At 36.7% G+C, this 13,700-nt stretch overlaps 2 protein-coding genes and 1 long non-coding RNA gene across 3 annotated transcripts in view; 1 reads left to right on the top strand and 2 right to left on the bottom strand.

Annotated features, from left to right (window-relative positions):
• Positions 1 to 381: 381 nt before the first annotated feature.
• LOC109084028 (Krueppel-like factor 15) lies at positions 382 to 6,170 on the bottom strand. Its single transcript, XM_019098752.2, has 3 exons — positions 6,033 to 6,170; positions 3,987 to 4,993; positions 382 to 2,754 (listed from the first exon to the last, which is right to left on the bottom strand). The coding sequence occupies exons 2-3, from the start codon at positions 4,937 to 4,939 to the stop codon at positions 2,586 to 2,588; spliced, it is 1,122 nt and encodes a 373-aa protein (XP_018954297.1). The 5' UTR covers positions 4,940 to 4,993; positions 6,033 to 6,170; the 3' UTR covers positions 382 to 2,585.
• On the top strand, positions 6,123 to 10,022 carry LOC109084191. Its single transcript, XR_002016724.2, has 3 exons — positions 6,123 to 6,261; positions 8,189 to 8,316; positions 9,891 to 10,022. It is a non-coding gene; the product is annotated as an uncharacterized LOC109084191 (long non-coding RNA).
• The window catches only part of LOC109083963 (solute carrier family 45 member 3-like), a 6,968-nt gene continuing 505 nt past the window's right edge, over positions 7,238 to 13,700 (bottom strand). Inside the window, exons 2-6 of the mRNA XM_042733762.1 lie at positions 13,447 to 13,519; positions 11,659 to 11,831; positions 9,903 to 10,712; positions 8,659 to 8,924; positions 7,238 to 8,571 (exon numbers count right to left, since the gene is read on the bottom strand). Of these exons, the coding sequence (XP_042589696.1) occupies positions 8,158 to 8,571; positions 8,659 to 8,924; positions 9,903 to 10,712; positions 11,659 to 11,800 (1,632 nt within the window). The 5' untranslated portion in view covers positions 11,801 to 11,831; positions 13,447 to 13,519 and the 3' untranslated portion in view covers positions 7,238 to 8,157. The remainder of the gene's footprint in view (positions 8,572 to 8,658; positions 8,925 to 9,902; positions 10,713 to 11,658; positions 11,832 to 13,446; positions 13,520 to 13,700) is intronic.

Here is a 13,700-nt window from a genome sequence, read left to right as displayed (position 1 = left end):
TATTTAAATAATACTAAAACGTTGAACAATGCTTTTCATACACTGTTAGAAAAAAAGAAAGTCACCCGGTTTACCTCCACATCATCGTTACAGGAGTTAAAATATTGGTTAGAATTTGCACAGACTTGGTTAGTATCTCAGTTCAAGATTTAACTTGAATTTAACCCAGAACTTTCCTTTAAATTAGACTTTAAACCTTAGGTCACATATCACAGCTTTTCCCAAAGTTTTTTTTTTTTTTTTTTAAACTTTATTTTCTTACATAGAAAAAAAGCATTTTCCAGTTTTTCAAAAATATAACCTAAATTTGACCAGCTATATGGTATGAGAGCAGCTATAGTCGGATGGTCTGTGAAAATGAAAACCGTTAATGCATTAACGTGAAGTTGTAGGTAAAGGAAATAATTTAACGCTTTTATTGGGATGAAGGTGGTGGCAGAAAAATCAAGGATGATAATGTTATAAAACCCCCAAAAAACAGACATCTCTCTTCGAATAAGAGAGAACAAGAAAAAGAAGATCTTACATGACAGTACTAGTCAAAAAAACACTGTAAATCAGGACGCTCTCTGTGCGATATTAAAAATGATGTACCTACGTGAGCATTCAGAAACTGCTATAAATTTTAGAGCATTGATAAGTCCAGATACTAAGTATGTAGAGCACCTGATAATTCATGAAAGCCTACATGAGCTACTAAGTAGAGCGGGGGTGGGGGGGGGTAACAATGCATAAAGTAGTTAAGACCAGATGTTAAAAAGGCAAGATGATGTCAAGGAAATTCACTCCATGTGGAAGATTAACATGACCTTCTCAAAAAAAGAAACTCAAGCACAGTCCCATTAATAACAGAGTTGAAGCCTTCAATGACGTATCGGTAAAATGATGTCCAGATAGCTTCATTTCAACAGGAAGCGATCAGCTGCCAGTTTTTGTGAACAGTAACACCTGTCTTCAGCGATTTAGCTTATCAACCTTGACGGCACGAAGTAGAAAAAAATGCATTTATCTAATGCAAAGCACATTACGATGACATAAAGGAAACAATTCTCTTTGTTTGATTACAGACCGAAGAGAAAATTGTTTCTAGCTTATATATGTTTTACAGTACATAAGTTCATCCATACATGTAGTGATGTTATCCACGGCCCCGTGGAGCCCGGTTTGGCATACGCTCTCAACGGACTGAGAGAGATGAGGCACGAGAGAAAAACATGGAAAGCAACTTGATGCATAAATACCTTTCAGCTGGCGCAGGGATGTGATTGGGCCGAGACATTCCGGATATTTCAACGCGATTGGGTTTGCGCGAGGGGGGAGGGGCGGGGACTAAAACATTTGAATTAAGAAAAAACTTCAATGTTTTAAAACACTGTGACATGTCACAAATACCTGCATCGGACCTAATTTTGCATTACTTAAGAATTCCTTTTAAAAGAGCTATACTTCAGAAGGGTAATTTAGTAAGATGAATCTCATACAGAAATGTCAAAATAAAATAATTAAATCCAATAAAATAATGTTTTTTTAATATATATATATATATATATATATATATATATATATATATATATATATATATATATATATATATATATATATATATATATATAGTGTGACATTGTTTTAATGACAATTGCAAAAAACCTCATTCTCATGACTGTAACCGTTATCATTTTTTGTTTTGATAATAGAAATCTGTATAAATTAATTTTAATAACTGATACTTTCGTAGTGTACTATTACAATTGTACTTTACAAATTAAATATATATTTCTTTGAGTAATACAGTAATTAAATTACTATTTTTTTTTAAAATGAGAATGAGATGTTTTTGCATTGCAATAATAAAAATTAGAGGTTTTTGCATGGCCACTGGTTATTTTGAGAATTAAACATAAGAGTAATACAAACAATTTCATGAAAATATTTTCTTTTTTGAAATTTTTTTGTTTTACTTATTTTTTTTGGATAAAATAGGACTAAACATTGCATTTTTCTTCAGATTCACCCTGACAGAGGCCATGTTTGATAATGCATAATAGCATAGCCTAAATCGTAGTGCATATTGTCTTAATTTAAGGGAAATTCTGCCGCATTCTTGCTTCAGTTAACGTGCTAGAGCCGATCAAAATACTGTTTTCCTTGCATATTTTCACCTGGTTAGATCTTTAACACAATATTCACAAACTGTACATGAAATATGTTTCTTCAAATTATACTCCATATTGCCTTTTAGATCTCCAGACTTCCTGCAACCTCGGGTTTAAAGGCAATAAGACTAGATCTCGAAAGCTGTTGCAGCTCAACCTGTAGCTTTACACCAGCGAAGGACGAAACGTGATGAAATCGACTGTGAGCTTTACTTCAGCCCTCCAAAAAAGCCAGAAATCTGCTTTGAGCTTAACAATCACATCCCTGAGTTTCCAATCAGCTGACTGTAGCACCAAGATAAACAAACATCTGGATAAACGAGGAAACAGAGACAAAAATGAAGGCGGAGGGTTACAGCTTGTGAGCCCCTTTAGATATCATAGCTTTCCCTCTCAGACTCCAGGAATCACACTCCAGGTTTGTCCGGTGGATCAGACGTTTGCCCTGACTAGTCTGCCGGCACGAGGACCGCGGTGCACCTTGGTGTGTTTGGACAGGTGGTCGCTCCTGGCGAACTTTTTGTCGCACATTGTGCACTCATAAGGCTTGACTCCCGAGTGAGACCGCCGGTGGCGGGACAGCTCATCAGAGCGAGAGAACCTTTAAAGCACAAAACACAGCAGGACATACACATCAGCTCACAACTCTGGAAAAAAATCATTAAATCAAGCCCCCGTTACAGGATTTGATGTTTAACAGCCCACAACCTATTTACAAGGTTCCCACACTAGTACACTAATACATTTCCACGACTTGCTCTCACGAGATTTAACCATTTTTAAAGAATAATTTTATAGAAATTGCTCTCACAAAGAGATATTTCTAGACAATCATTGCTTTTTTTCCTTATTCTTTATGAACCACACTTCTGTTCTAAAAATATTTGGAAAGAAATGAATACCTCAATTCAGCAAGGACACTTTAAATTGATCCAAAGTGCATTTATAATGTCACAAAAGATTTCTATTTCAAATAAATGCTGTTCTTTTTGAACTTTCTATTATTCAAAGAATCCTGAAAAAAAAAAAATGTATCAGGTTTCTACAAAAATATTAACTGATTTTACAACAAAGACAATAATAATAAATCTTAAAAAATTAGCAAATCAGCATATTAGAATGATTTCTGAAGGATCATGTGACACTGAAGACTAGAGTAATGATGCTGAAAATTCAGCTTTGCATCACAGCAATAAATGACATTTTAAAAGAAAACAGTTATTTTATTTTGAATTGTAATATTTCACAATATGACTGTTTTTACCATGTTTTTGATCAAACAAATTCAGCCTTGGTGGGCATAAGAGACATCTTCTAAAAATCTTGCTCAATCCAATGTTACTAGGCATTAACAACAGCTTGTATGGCCTAGATGACATCAGCCAACCAGAAAAGTGGTTTCAGAGATGGAGCAGATTTTTATGAAAAGATTATGAAGAAATATTTTTTGTGCACCAATGAATTTTACACAATTAGATGAATTATATTTATAGTTGAACTGAATTAGCTTCATAACTAATGAACTTTGCAACATTCACAATGTTATTGAACTATCATCATTGAACTGCATTGAGCTGAATGTCTTGTCTTTTTAGAGCTGCTGAAATTGTATTCATTTCATTTCATAACTGAAGAACTTTGCAACTTTAATACTCTTTCTTATTTATTACTGCTTTGAAACGATCTGTGTTGTACAAAAGGCTATACGAGATCTTGTGACTTGACTATTACAGGAGCAAGCAGGATCAGTTTCAATGCGGTTATCGTCACTGACAGACATCTCACTTTCATGTTGATTATTTTCATGAATAAAAGTCCAGTTTCAGTGCTCACCTCCACCCACAGTCTGGCCAGCTGCACAGATAGGGTTTCTCTCCCGTGTGTCTGCGGAAATGAGCCTTCAGGTGGCTGCTCTTGGTGTACATCTTCTCGCACCCGGGGTGAGAGCATTTATGTACCCGCAAGGTTTCCGTGGAGGTCCTGGATGGACGTGGAGGGATGGCTTTGACCAGGCCTGTGCCCACTATTCCGACCGCCCTGACGGCAATAGGCAGGGGAGCGATCTTCACATACTTTTGGTCTTGGTTGACGGCCTCGCCCACAATGGGGAGGAGAGTTGCTGAGGGCACCTGCGGTGAAAGAAGGGTAATGTTCTGTGCCCCTTGGACACCGAGCACCAGGTGGGCCACTCGAAGCCCGTTGGCCACACCCGATTGGGCGTCTGGCTGTGGGAGGGTGTGGCTTAGCTGGAGAGGTTGTAATTGAAGCACAAACGGTGCACCGACGAGCACCGGTGCGGCATTAGCCGTGGTGTTAACACTCTGAGCGGCAGGACATGCTGTGGTGGGGCTGGATTTCGGCTCTGTGTCACCGGGGGAAGATGGCTGTAATGGAGGCACATCCTCCTTTGACTTTTCCTCCGGACTCAGAGGAGCATCACTCAGAAGCTCCATCTTCTCCATCAAGAACTCCTCAATGTCCTCCAGGGTTGGAGAGAAGGTGCTGGAGAGCTGGGGTATAAAATCAGGCAGCTTGGGTGGCTGAGTCAGCATCTCCTCAGTGGAGTCTAAAAAGATCTGCAGCGGCCCATCATCCTCGTCTTCCTCCCCTGGGCTGTAGCTGAGTTGAGCTCCAGCGTCTCCGGTTTCGGGACTGGAGCATGAGATGGAGCTGCCCCTCTCGCTGCTCTCACTGCTGCCCACTTCCACGAAGGGCAAGGTGGCCAAGGCATGGTCCGCAAACGATTCATTAGAAGGGGCCACCGCTTTGTCACTTATGGAGACCATTTGTTGGTGTGCAGATCAGTGGAAGGCCGAAGGTATTGCCACGATTTGAAAACACTGCGACAAAAAAAGAAGACAGAAATTACATATTGGGGATAAGCAAAGTATGTGAACACTTTAAACGCACTAACAAAAAAGCAAACATATTTCCAGGTCACATTTCATTCCAAAAAGTCATAAGAGAAGAACTGTGTGTGTGTGTGCGTGTGTGTGTGTGTGTGTGTGTGTGTGTGTGTGTGTGTGTGTGTGTGTGTATGTATGTATATATATATATACATATATATATATATATATATATATATATATATATATATATATATATATTATTGAGTGAAAAAATTACTCATATACTTGAGAGGTATTCAACATTTCACCAAAAAGTAGGATTAAAAACAATAAAGCTATATATATATATATAATATATATATATATATATATATATATATATATATATATATATATATATATATATATATTATTTTTTATTTTTATTTTTCTCCAGCATGAACGAAAACTGTTTGGACAATTTTTGATTTGTAACTTAATTCATACATCTAATAAAATTAATAAAATTCACCTGGTTACAAAATGGCTCATTAAAGTCATATTATATATTATATATATATATATAAATATTTACATGAGCCCATGCTCATCATTACAACGCGTGCCGAGGTTTATGGGCTAGAGAGAAAGAGGAGGGGCTGTTCAAAACACCATCACAACACAAATCATCATCACAACATAAATCACGATGCACACTAAACCAATTACAAGAGAAACGACATAATCAAACTTGCATAAACACTGCACCGATGCTTAACTACAGCGCGCGCGCACACACACACACACGCGAGGCACTAGACATGTGTTTCACAAAAGTGCGTCAGCAGGGCAGGAACACAGGCCTGCACACATGCTCTCAACACACAGCCGAGCAATACTACAGCTTTTACACAACACGTCCACAACCCTCCCAGAAACAGGTGTCAACTTCAACAAAGTGGGGTCATTTAGATCGAATCTGACCCTCTGTTTAAAAATCGACTTCGGTTTGCTTCATCGAACGTAAAACGATCTACGCATGCCTCTTTACCTCGTGTAAATATGGATTGAAACGTCCGGATTGTGGGTGTATGACATAGGATGAATCCAGATGTCCCTTTCAATGTTATTATTGGGAAGAACATCGTCCTTGCCACGGTTCCATGTTGGCATTTCTCACAGAGGCCTGTCACATGACACGCGTCGCAACGCACTCGAGGGCACGGATCCGATTCCTCGCTTCTGATTGGTTGCGTGGCGGGGGCTCGCCCCAAAACGAGGTACGTCATTGGTTAGAGTAAAAAGGAGTCATGAATTATTTATAAGAATATGAAAAACATCCAACGAAAGCAAAAATATATAATAATAATAAATAAATAATCAGGGGGGTATTCCAGAAAGCAGGTTATGTGACATACCCGGGTATGTTTAAGAGTAAGTAAGTGGATAACCCTCAACTTTCGGTTCCAAAAATGGAGGTAACTTTCAGGGTATGTTAGTAGTCATAGCAACTCACTCTCTGAACTTAACCTGTGTTCCAGGGTTAGTTCACTTCAGCGAGCCTTCAGTGGGCGTGACAGATAGCGCACAGCATTATATAATATTACAATATGTAATATAGCTTATTATATATATATATATATATATATATATATATATATATATAATATATATATATATATATATATATATATATATATATATATATATATATAATTTTTTTTTTTTTTTTTGATATGTTAATGAGGAAGCACTAATAAGCATTTTTGGAACCACATACCTCGAGTAAGCAAGGTTTGGGGTTAATCAACCGAGAGTTCAGGGTTTAGTTCACGGTAAGTTAACCCGGCTTTCTGGAATACACCCCAGGTCTTGATGAATTTCTTGATTGTTTTGCATGCAGCATTTACAAGCAAAATATTTAGCCCATTCAAACCCGAATTATGTTCCAGAACCATAAAAATAAAACAGCTTTAAATGCATCCATAATTATAATATAAAATAATAATAACAAAAGAATCGAAAATGCAACATCCAAATTATTTCAAGAACATTTTGATGAAATGTTTTTAAGTTAAATGATACATTTTATAATAAAAAAATATAGTTATCATAAAATCATGAAAATATTGCTATGTACAGTACTGCTACCTACTTGTCCTTTGCTTTTTATTTATTTATTTATTTGTGTTATTATGTTTGTTTAATTATTTATTTATTCATATTGTCACAAACAAAAAATACAAAATCAAGTTGATTCATAAAGTCTATTTATTTCTTTATTATGATTAATAAATTGGTCCAAAAACAATAATTGAAAGAAAGGGAAAAAGAAAGAAAAACATGGAAATATAAGAGAAATGAATGAATGATGGAGCAAATGTGGGGAAATATGTCTGTTGACTAAAAAAAAAAAAAAATGAAAGCAGCTGCTATAGAGACACTAGATGGCAGTAGTTGATAAAGAACTGCCTGATGCCACCCATCATAAGTCAAGAGGTGGCCAGATATGGCTAAAAATTTTATTATGCTAGTCCTTACATAGCCAGACCTCGTTTATAAAATGCAGTATAAGTTTATTAGATTTTATTTTAATTAATATATTGCAAATGGCTTTTATCTTTTACATTAAGGTGCTATATCTTAGAACCAAAACAAAAAAGTACCTAAATATACACAAATTATTTTTAAATTAAATGCTATGCATAGAGTTATGTGTCTGCCAACTCAAACATGTGTTATTAAATAAAATAAATCATTAAGATCTAAATCATAAGGGTTGTGTCACAATATCCAAAACCCCAAACTCTTAATCATCTTCACTTTAAACATTCAGCATGTTTACATTTCTGTACTTCAATACACCCAAGTCATCTAATACTTCATTGTTACTTGTGTAATTGCTCTCCTTAATAGGTACACAATTGTGCAATATTGCAAATATAATATTGTAAGCCACAGGTTACGTAACACTAGTTCTGTCAAATAATTTAAGGCTTAAATAATGTAAATATATGTCCATATATTGTTTGCTGAATATATACAGCATGTTTTTTTTCTAATAAATTACCTGTATGCATTCAATTGCACATAGCTCTCTTTTCAAAAATACAAAACAGAACCAGCTGCCCTTTATAGTTTTTGTCACTATCCAGAGTCTGTTGCTTACATCTCAGTCATCTCGTGTCAATATCTGCTTTCTCAAAGATGATCTTACTGGAGAAGTACACAGCCACCAGACTCAACAGAGACGCACAGACCATGTATGCAGTCACACTCTGGAAGAGCTGCACGATGGAGCCCATAAAGAGGGATGGCACCACCTGAGATAGCAGGTAGGCACTGTCTAAAATGGCGATGTCTGTGCCCATGCCTCTGAGGGCTGAAGGTTGTGGGTCCAAGGCGATAGACACATGCAGATCAAGTGATTGTGAGCTTTTTATATTGCTCTGGAAGGGTATTGTACCTGGATACCCATTGACGCACCCATTAGTTTTTTTCTGCTTAGTCGAGGATGGCATCTCTGATCTGATTAACATCAGATCTTCCTCCCTGAGAGGAATTTTGCGCCTCTCGGTGGAGAAAAACACCTAGAAATTGAGAAGTGCAGCTGGTTAGGATAAAAATATTAACGTGGAAGTTATACAAATGCATGATGTTTTGTTTGGAGTCATTACCTGTGTATTTGAGTGGTACAGGCATGTGAGCGTGTATGGCAGAATCTGCAGGGTGCAGAAGGTGTATCCTGTAGCAGCGGCCATGATGGTGACTAGTATAATGTTGTGGGATATGGTCATAATCGCTGTACTCACAGCCAGCAGAATCACGCTGCTCAGGTACAGCTTTCTGACTCCAATACACAACACCATACGCTCCATAAGCAATGAGAAGATCACGGAGGTCACACACTGGAGGAAAAGACCCAGGCTGGCCATTCGCACACCTGGAGTACCATAAAAACAACATCAACATATTTAGATTCCACATATAAACTATTACTATAGTATATATAGTAATATATGTATATTAATAATACTTCATTGTAATAAATTATCTAGATCTATAGTTATTAAAAGTAATATTATTATATTAATACTTTATAAATACTAATAAAAATGTGTGTGTGTGTGTGTGTGTGTGTGTAATTTTTTATGCTACATTGTGGGGACAATGTACTATCCCCAAAAGGATAGTAAAACCTGAATTTTTTGACATTGTGGGGACCGGCCTGTAATGATTAAAAATAGTAAATTAATAAAAGTAGTAAATGATGTTTACCTGAAAGTGTAACAATGCAAACATGTTTTCTGTAAGGGGTGGGTTTAGGGTTAGGGGATAGAAAATATTGTTTGGTCAGTATAAAAGTAACAGAAGTCTACACAAATCACACAAAAAAAACAGAAACAAACTTGTGTGTGTGTGTGTGTGTGTGTGTGTGTGTGTGTGTGTGTGTGTGTGTGTGTGTGTGTGTGTGTTATGAATATATTTACTTTTATTAGCTCAGCAACATGCTAACACTAACTGAAATATATTAACTGTGAGTTTTGTCTCATCTTGAATATAAACACATTTTGTTTTACTGCACTGGTAGTGATTTTTTCCAACTTTTTTTGTTTAAATGTAAAACAAGTGAAGAAAAAATGTGCAGTAAGTCAAAATACACTCTTATTTAATATACACTCTTTTAGGGAAAAAAGGTACAAAAGCTGTCACTGGTGTGTACCTTTTCAAAAGGGTTAGGTTACATCTCTTTTGTACCTTTTTTACCCCTAAAGAGTACTGCCCCAGTGACAGCTTTTGTACCTTTTTGTCTTTTGTCATTCTCTTAAAACGGTGCAGTGTTGCTTCTCATGTAAATGTATCTTGTTTTAAGTATTTTTTAGATTTATTTTTTCTGTATATATTACAGATAAACCTGCACCTTCATCATAGCGTATCCTTCCCGGGGAGCCTGGCTCATCACTGGGAACCCCATTATATAATCCCTCTCCAACAAAGTCCGTGTAGAAGAGCATAAAGGACATAAGTGCCATCCAACTGCACAACTCAGCGACAAACAGCCTTGCAATGACTTTTGGCATGCGACTGCACAGCAAGTAGAGTCGGGGAACCACAGAAAGGAGACTAGAGAACGTCCTTCGCAAAAATAGAAATCTGGGGAATGCCACACAAGGGCACCAGCAAGTCTTCAAGTTTTCATGCCTTCTGCAAACCTCAGCTTCCCCCAGCCGTCCTGTCTGCTCCTCAGAGATGAAGGCCATACCCATCAAACAGGCGAGAAAAATGAAGGTCAGAACAAAGTAGATGAAGGCCTCTTGTCCACCCAAGTAGACCACGGTTTCTGAAGTGGTCCAGTCAACTGCGGGCAGCAGGTAGCCAATGCATCCGCCCAGACTGAGCATGAGGGAGTAGACGGAGAAAGCCTTGCGACTCTCCTCTTCTCCAGGAAAGAGGTCAGAAACCAAGGCCTCCAAAGGTGTGAAGCAGGCCTGACCACAAAATTCCATCAAAGAAATGGCAAGGACCAGCAGCGGGACCTCCAGCCAGTGCCGCTGTTGTTTTGTGAGCAGGGTGACGAGGGTGGACGTCTGCGGGATGATCAGGAGACTGAGCAGGACACCCATGCACAACACCCATATGAAGGGACGTCTGCGACCATATTTACTTCTCAAGCTATCACTCGCCGAACCAATTAGAGGCACAACGATCAGCCCCAGGACAGGTCCCACAGCTGAAATAACAATAAAAAAAAAAAACATTAAACATCAAATGTAAATTCACTCTGGATGTGAGTTTCTTCTAAATGTTTATTGTATGGCACTATTTTTCTTCTGTAAAAATGTTTTACAATACAGTAAAAAAAAAAATTTTTTTTAAATTTCATTACAATATATTAAATTACTGAATAATTTTATTTATTTTTAATTATGGAGTACTATAATTAATTACTGAAAAAAAAACGACATAGTGTTATAATGTTTTTAAAATGATACATACAGCTGTATAGAAAAAAAAAAAAAAAACTCCAAGAGATTAAAACTTAAAACTCCAAGAGATAAAAGTGACGATGCATTGACGTAGAGACAATAACCATAAATATGTGAACTTGATGTAGGTTACGCAATCATGACGGAATGGAACAGTTTCCATGTTAAAATGCGTCACATGTTTCAGTAACCAGTCTGGCGGATTTGATTCATTTTAGTTCACTCAGTAAAAGATTCATCAGACGGATTTGCCAGTCTGGTTCAAATCAAAAGAACCGGCTCATTAGAGTCATCTGTTCGTGAATCGAACAACGCATGGGTCGCTATGTTATGTTTTGTTTTTGTTTTTTGCGTCAGGTTCAAGGAGCGTTGAATAGCGTGAATAACGCTTTTGGAAACACGGTGACACACCTTTTTGCGTCATGTCAGTAACATGTATATATGTCCTTAAAGGAATTTGTCATCTGTGTTTGACAACCCATATTTTACATATTTCTGATATTATAGCAGCCTATGAACGCAGAAGCATTCTCAGTCTTTGCGCAAATCGCATATTTCTACACGTGCCCGCCATTTCAAAGCCTTTGAGCTCACGATAAGTCATTCCAGCACCTTCAAAATGTTTGTTTGTTTTTAGTCCAGATATTTAATAATTAGGCCACATCACTGACCTCTTAAAAAAGAACTTACCCAGTACCATGGTCATGAATCGTTCTTCCACCCCTGCCTCCAGCAGCATAGGTGGGATGTAGATGGTCCCAGCAGCCAAGCATACCTCCAGACCACATGTTAATGCATTAATCAAGAACAACTGTGAGATCCTGCCATGCATATCCAGGTTATCCTCTTCACCTCTTCAGACTCTGTAGTGATGAAAGAAGCTGTTTAACCAAACTGGAATATTCTCACATTGAAGCATATATCCAACTTTATGACGTCTGTTACATGCTCTTCCTCACACAAAGCTACCAAACAGATTCAAAAGACTCTAAATCATATGGTCCTTTTCGAAATTGTCCATTTGCCATTATTCTCAAGTATTTTACCTGAGCATCTTTACTTGAGTATGTATGCCAATCAGCTTCCTATGTTCCAGTCTTGTGATTATGACCGTTGACACCAGGATGTGTGACAGAATATTACACCCCTTTAGTCAACATAGTGTGTTTGCTTAGGACTATAAAATAATGACGAGTTTCTCAGCACTCAGCTGATGATCTTTGACTTAGCTGTGAGGAACAGTATGCACTGATCACCGTACATCAGTTATGATTGAACACGGCCTTACTTGTTATGAAAAATGTAAAAAGCATGACAACAATAAACAAAAAAATGGCATATGTAGCAATCATTTTCGCAGTGTAGGCGATTTCTTTGCCAGTTTCAGTTTAGCTTTGCTTGTGACTTCTGGAAGGCCGCTGGTTTTATTTCTCAGATCTTTCCAGTATAACAGACTCATGGAATATTTGGTCATGGTTGGGAGAAATTTGAGTTGCCTGTTCAGTCCACGCTGACGTGAATTACAAAAGTGTTCGAATGACGCATGTCTGTATTTAGTCCATTTGGCAAAATTAAAATCTCCTGTTTCACTTCATAAATGAATCTCATGAAAGCTGGTAAGTAAAGGAAATGAAGCATGTTTTTTTGGTCCATTAAGTTTAATTGTTGATGTTAGCACACTATTTGCATTTTATTGAACTAAATCTGTTTATTTAGTTGCCAGATTTGTATACAACTTTTGGGGTTATTATTTATTTTTTATATTAATATTAAGTTTTAATATATTTTTATCCTTTTGTTAACTGCTGCATTAAATTGACCAAAAATGACAGAAAAGAAGTACAAAAAGCTACTTTTGTTACTTTTTTTGAGCAGCAAATCAGCTTATTAGAATAATTTCTAAAGGATCATGTGACTAAAGTATTAATAAATTACATTTTAAAAGAAATAACAATATAAAAGTTATTTTAAATTTTGATAATATTGCACCGTATTACTGTTTTTACGGTAACTCTGAACTCAATATTTTGAATCAAATAAATGCAACCTTGGTGAGCATACAATACTTTTAAAAGCATTGACAAATTTGACCCAAACCTTTTATATTTTAGTGTGTATCTTAAAAATGCATTATTCATAACTTTAAAATATGACTACATTATGTACAGAAATACTGTGAGGTCACTTCTTGTGAATATTAGTTGTTCATTGACAGTAACCGCTAACTTCCTCATGTCACAGCGCGTTGACAGATTATTGGGAAGGAAGGAGAAACATCTTTAGGCGCAACATGCGCAAACACATTTGAATTTAACTCTTAGGAGTGACACTCTTTTATTTTGCTGTCAACCACATACACTGACTGTACTCCTGCCACAGCTGAGAGTACAAAGTCTTAAGTATAACCTGAGTTGAACATAACTGAGCCATGAAAAGGTTTTAGACAGGAAAAAGCACTGAAGCGCGTCACATCTTTACCTGATGCTGCCTCTGACAGGAAACTTCAGGTCCTGGAAATTTTTTGTTTCTTAAATTGACATTCTGAATACACCTGTTTTAGGATAAATTTAATAAGCATTTTAACATTTAAATAACATTATTTGGACCAAATGATTAAAAATATTCTTTTTACTGGTTAATAAAGGAATACAACTAATCATCAATATTTAGTTATACATGACATTTAAAACCAATAAATTAAACTTTTAATAAATAACAATAATATAAAGACA

The sequence above is a fragment of the Cyprinus carpio genome, chromosome B11 (assembly GCF_018340385.1).
Source record: "Cyprinus carpio isolate SPL01 chromosome B11, ASM1834038v1, whole genome shotgun sequence".
Taxonomy (NCBI): domain Eukaryota; kingdom Metazoa; phylum Chordata; class Actinopteri; order Cypriniformes; family Cyprinidae; genus Cyprinus; species Cyprinus carpio.
Note: the sequence above shows the minus strand (reverse complement) of the source record. Positions and strands in the feature narration are given on the sequence as shown.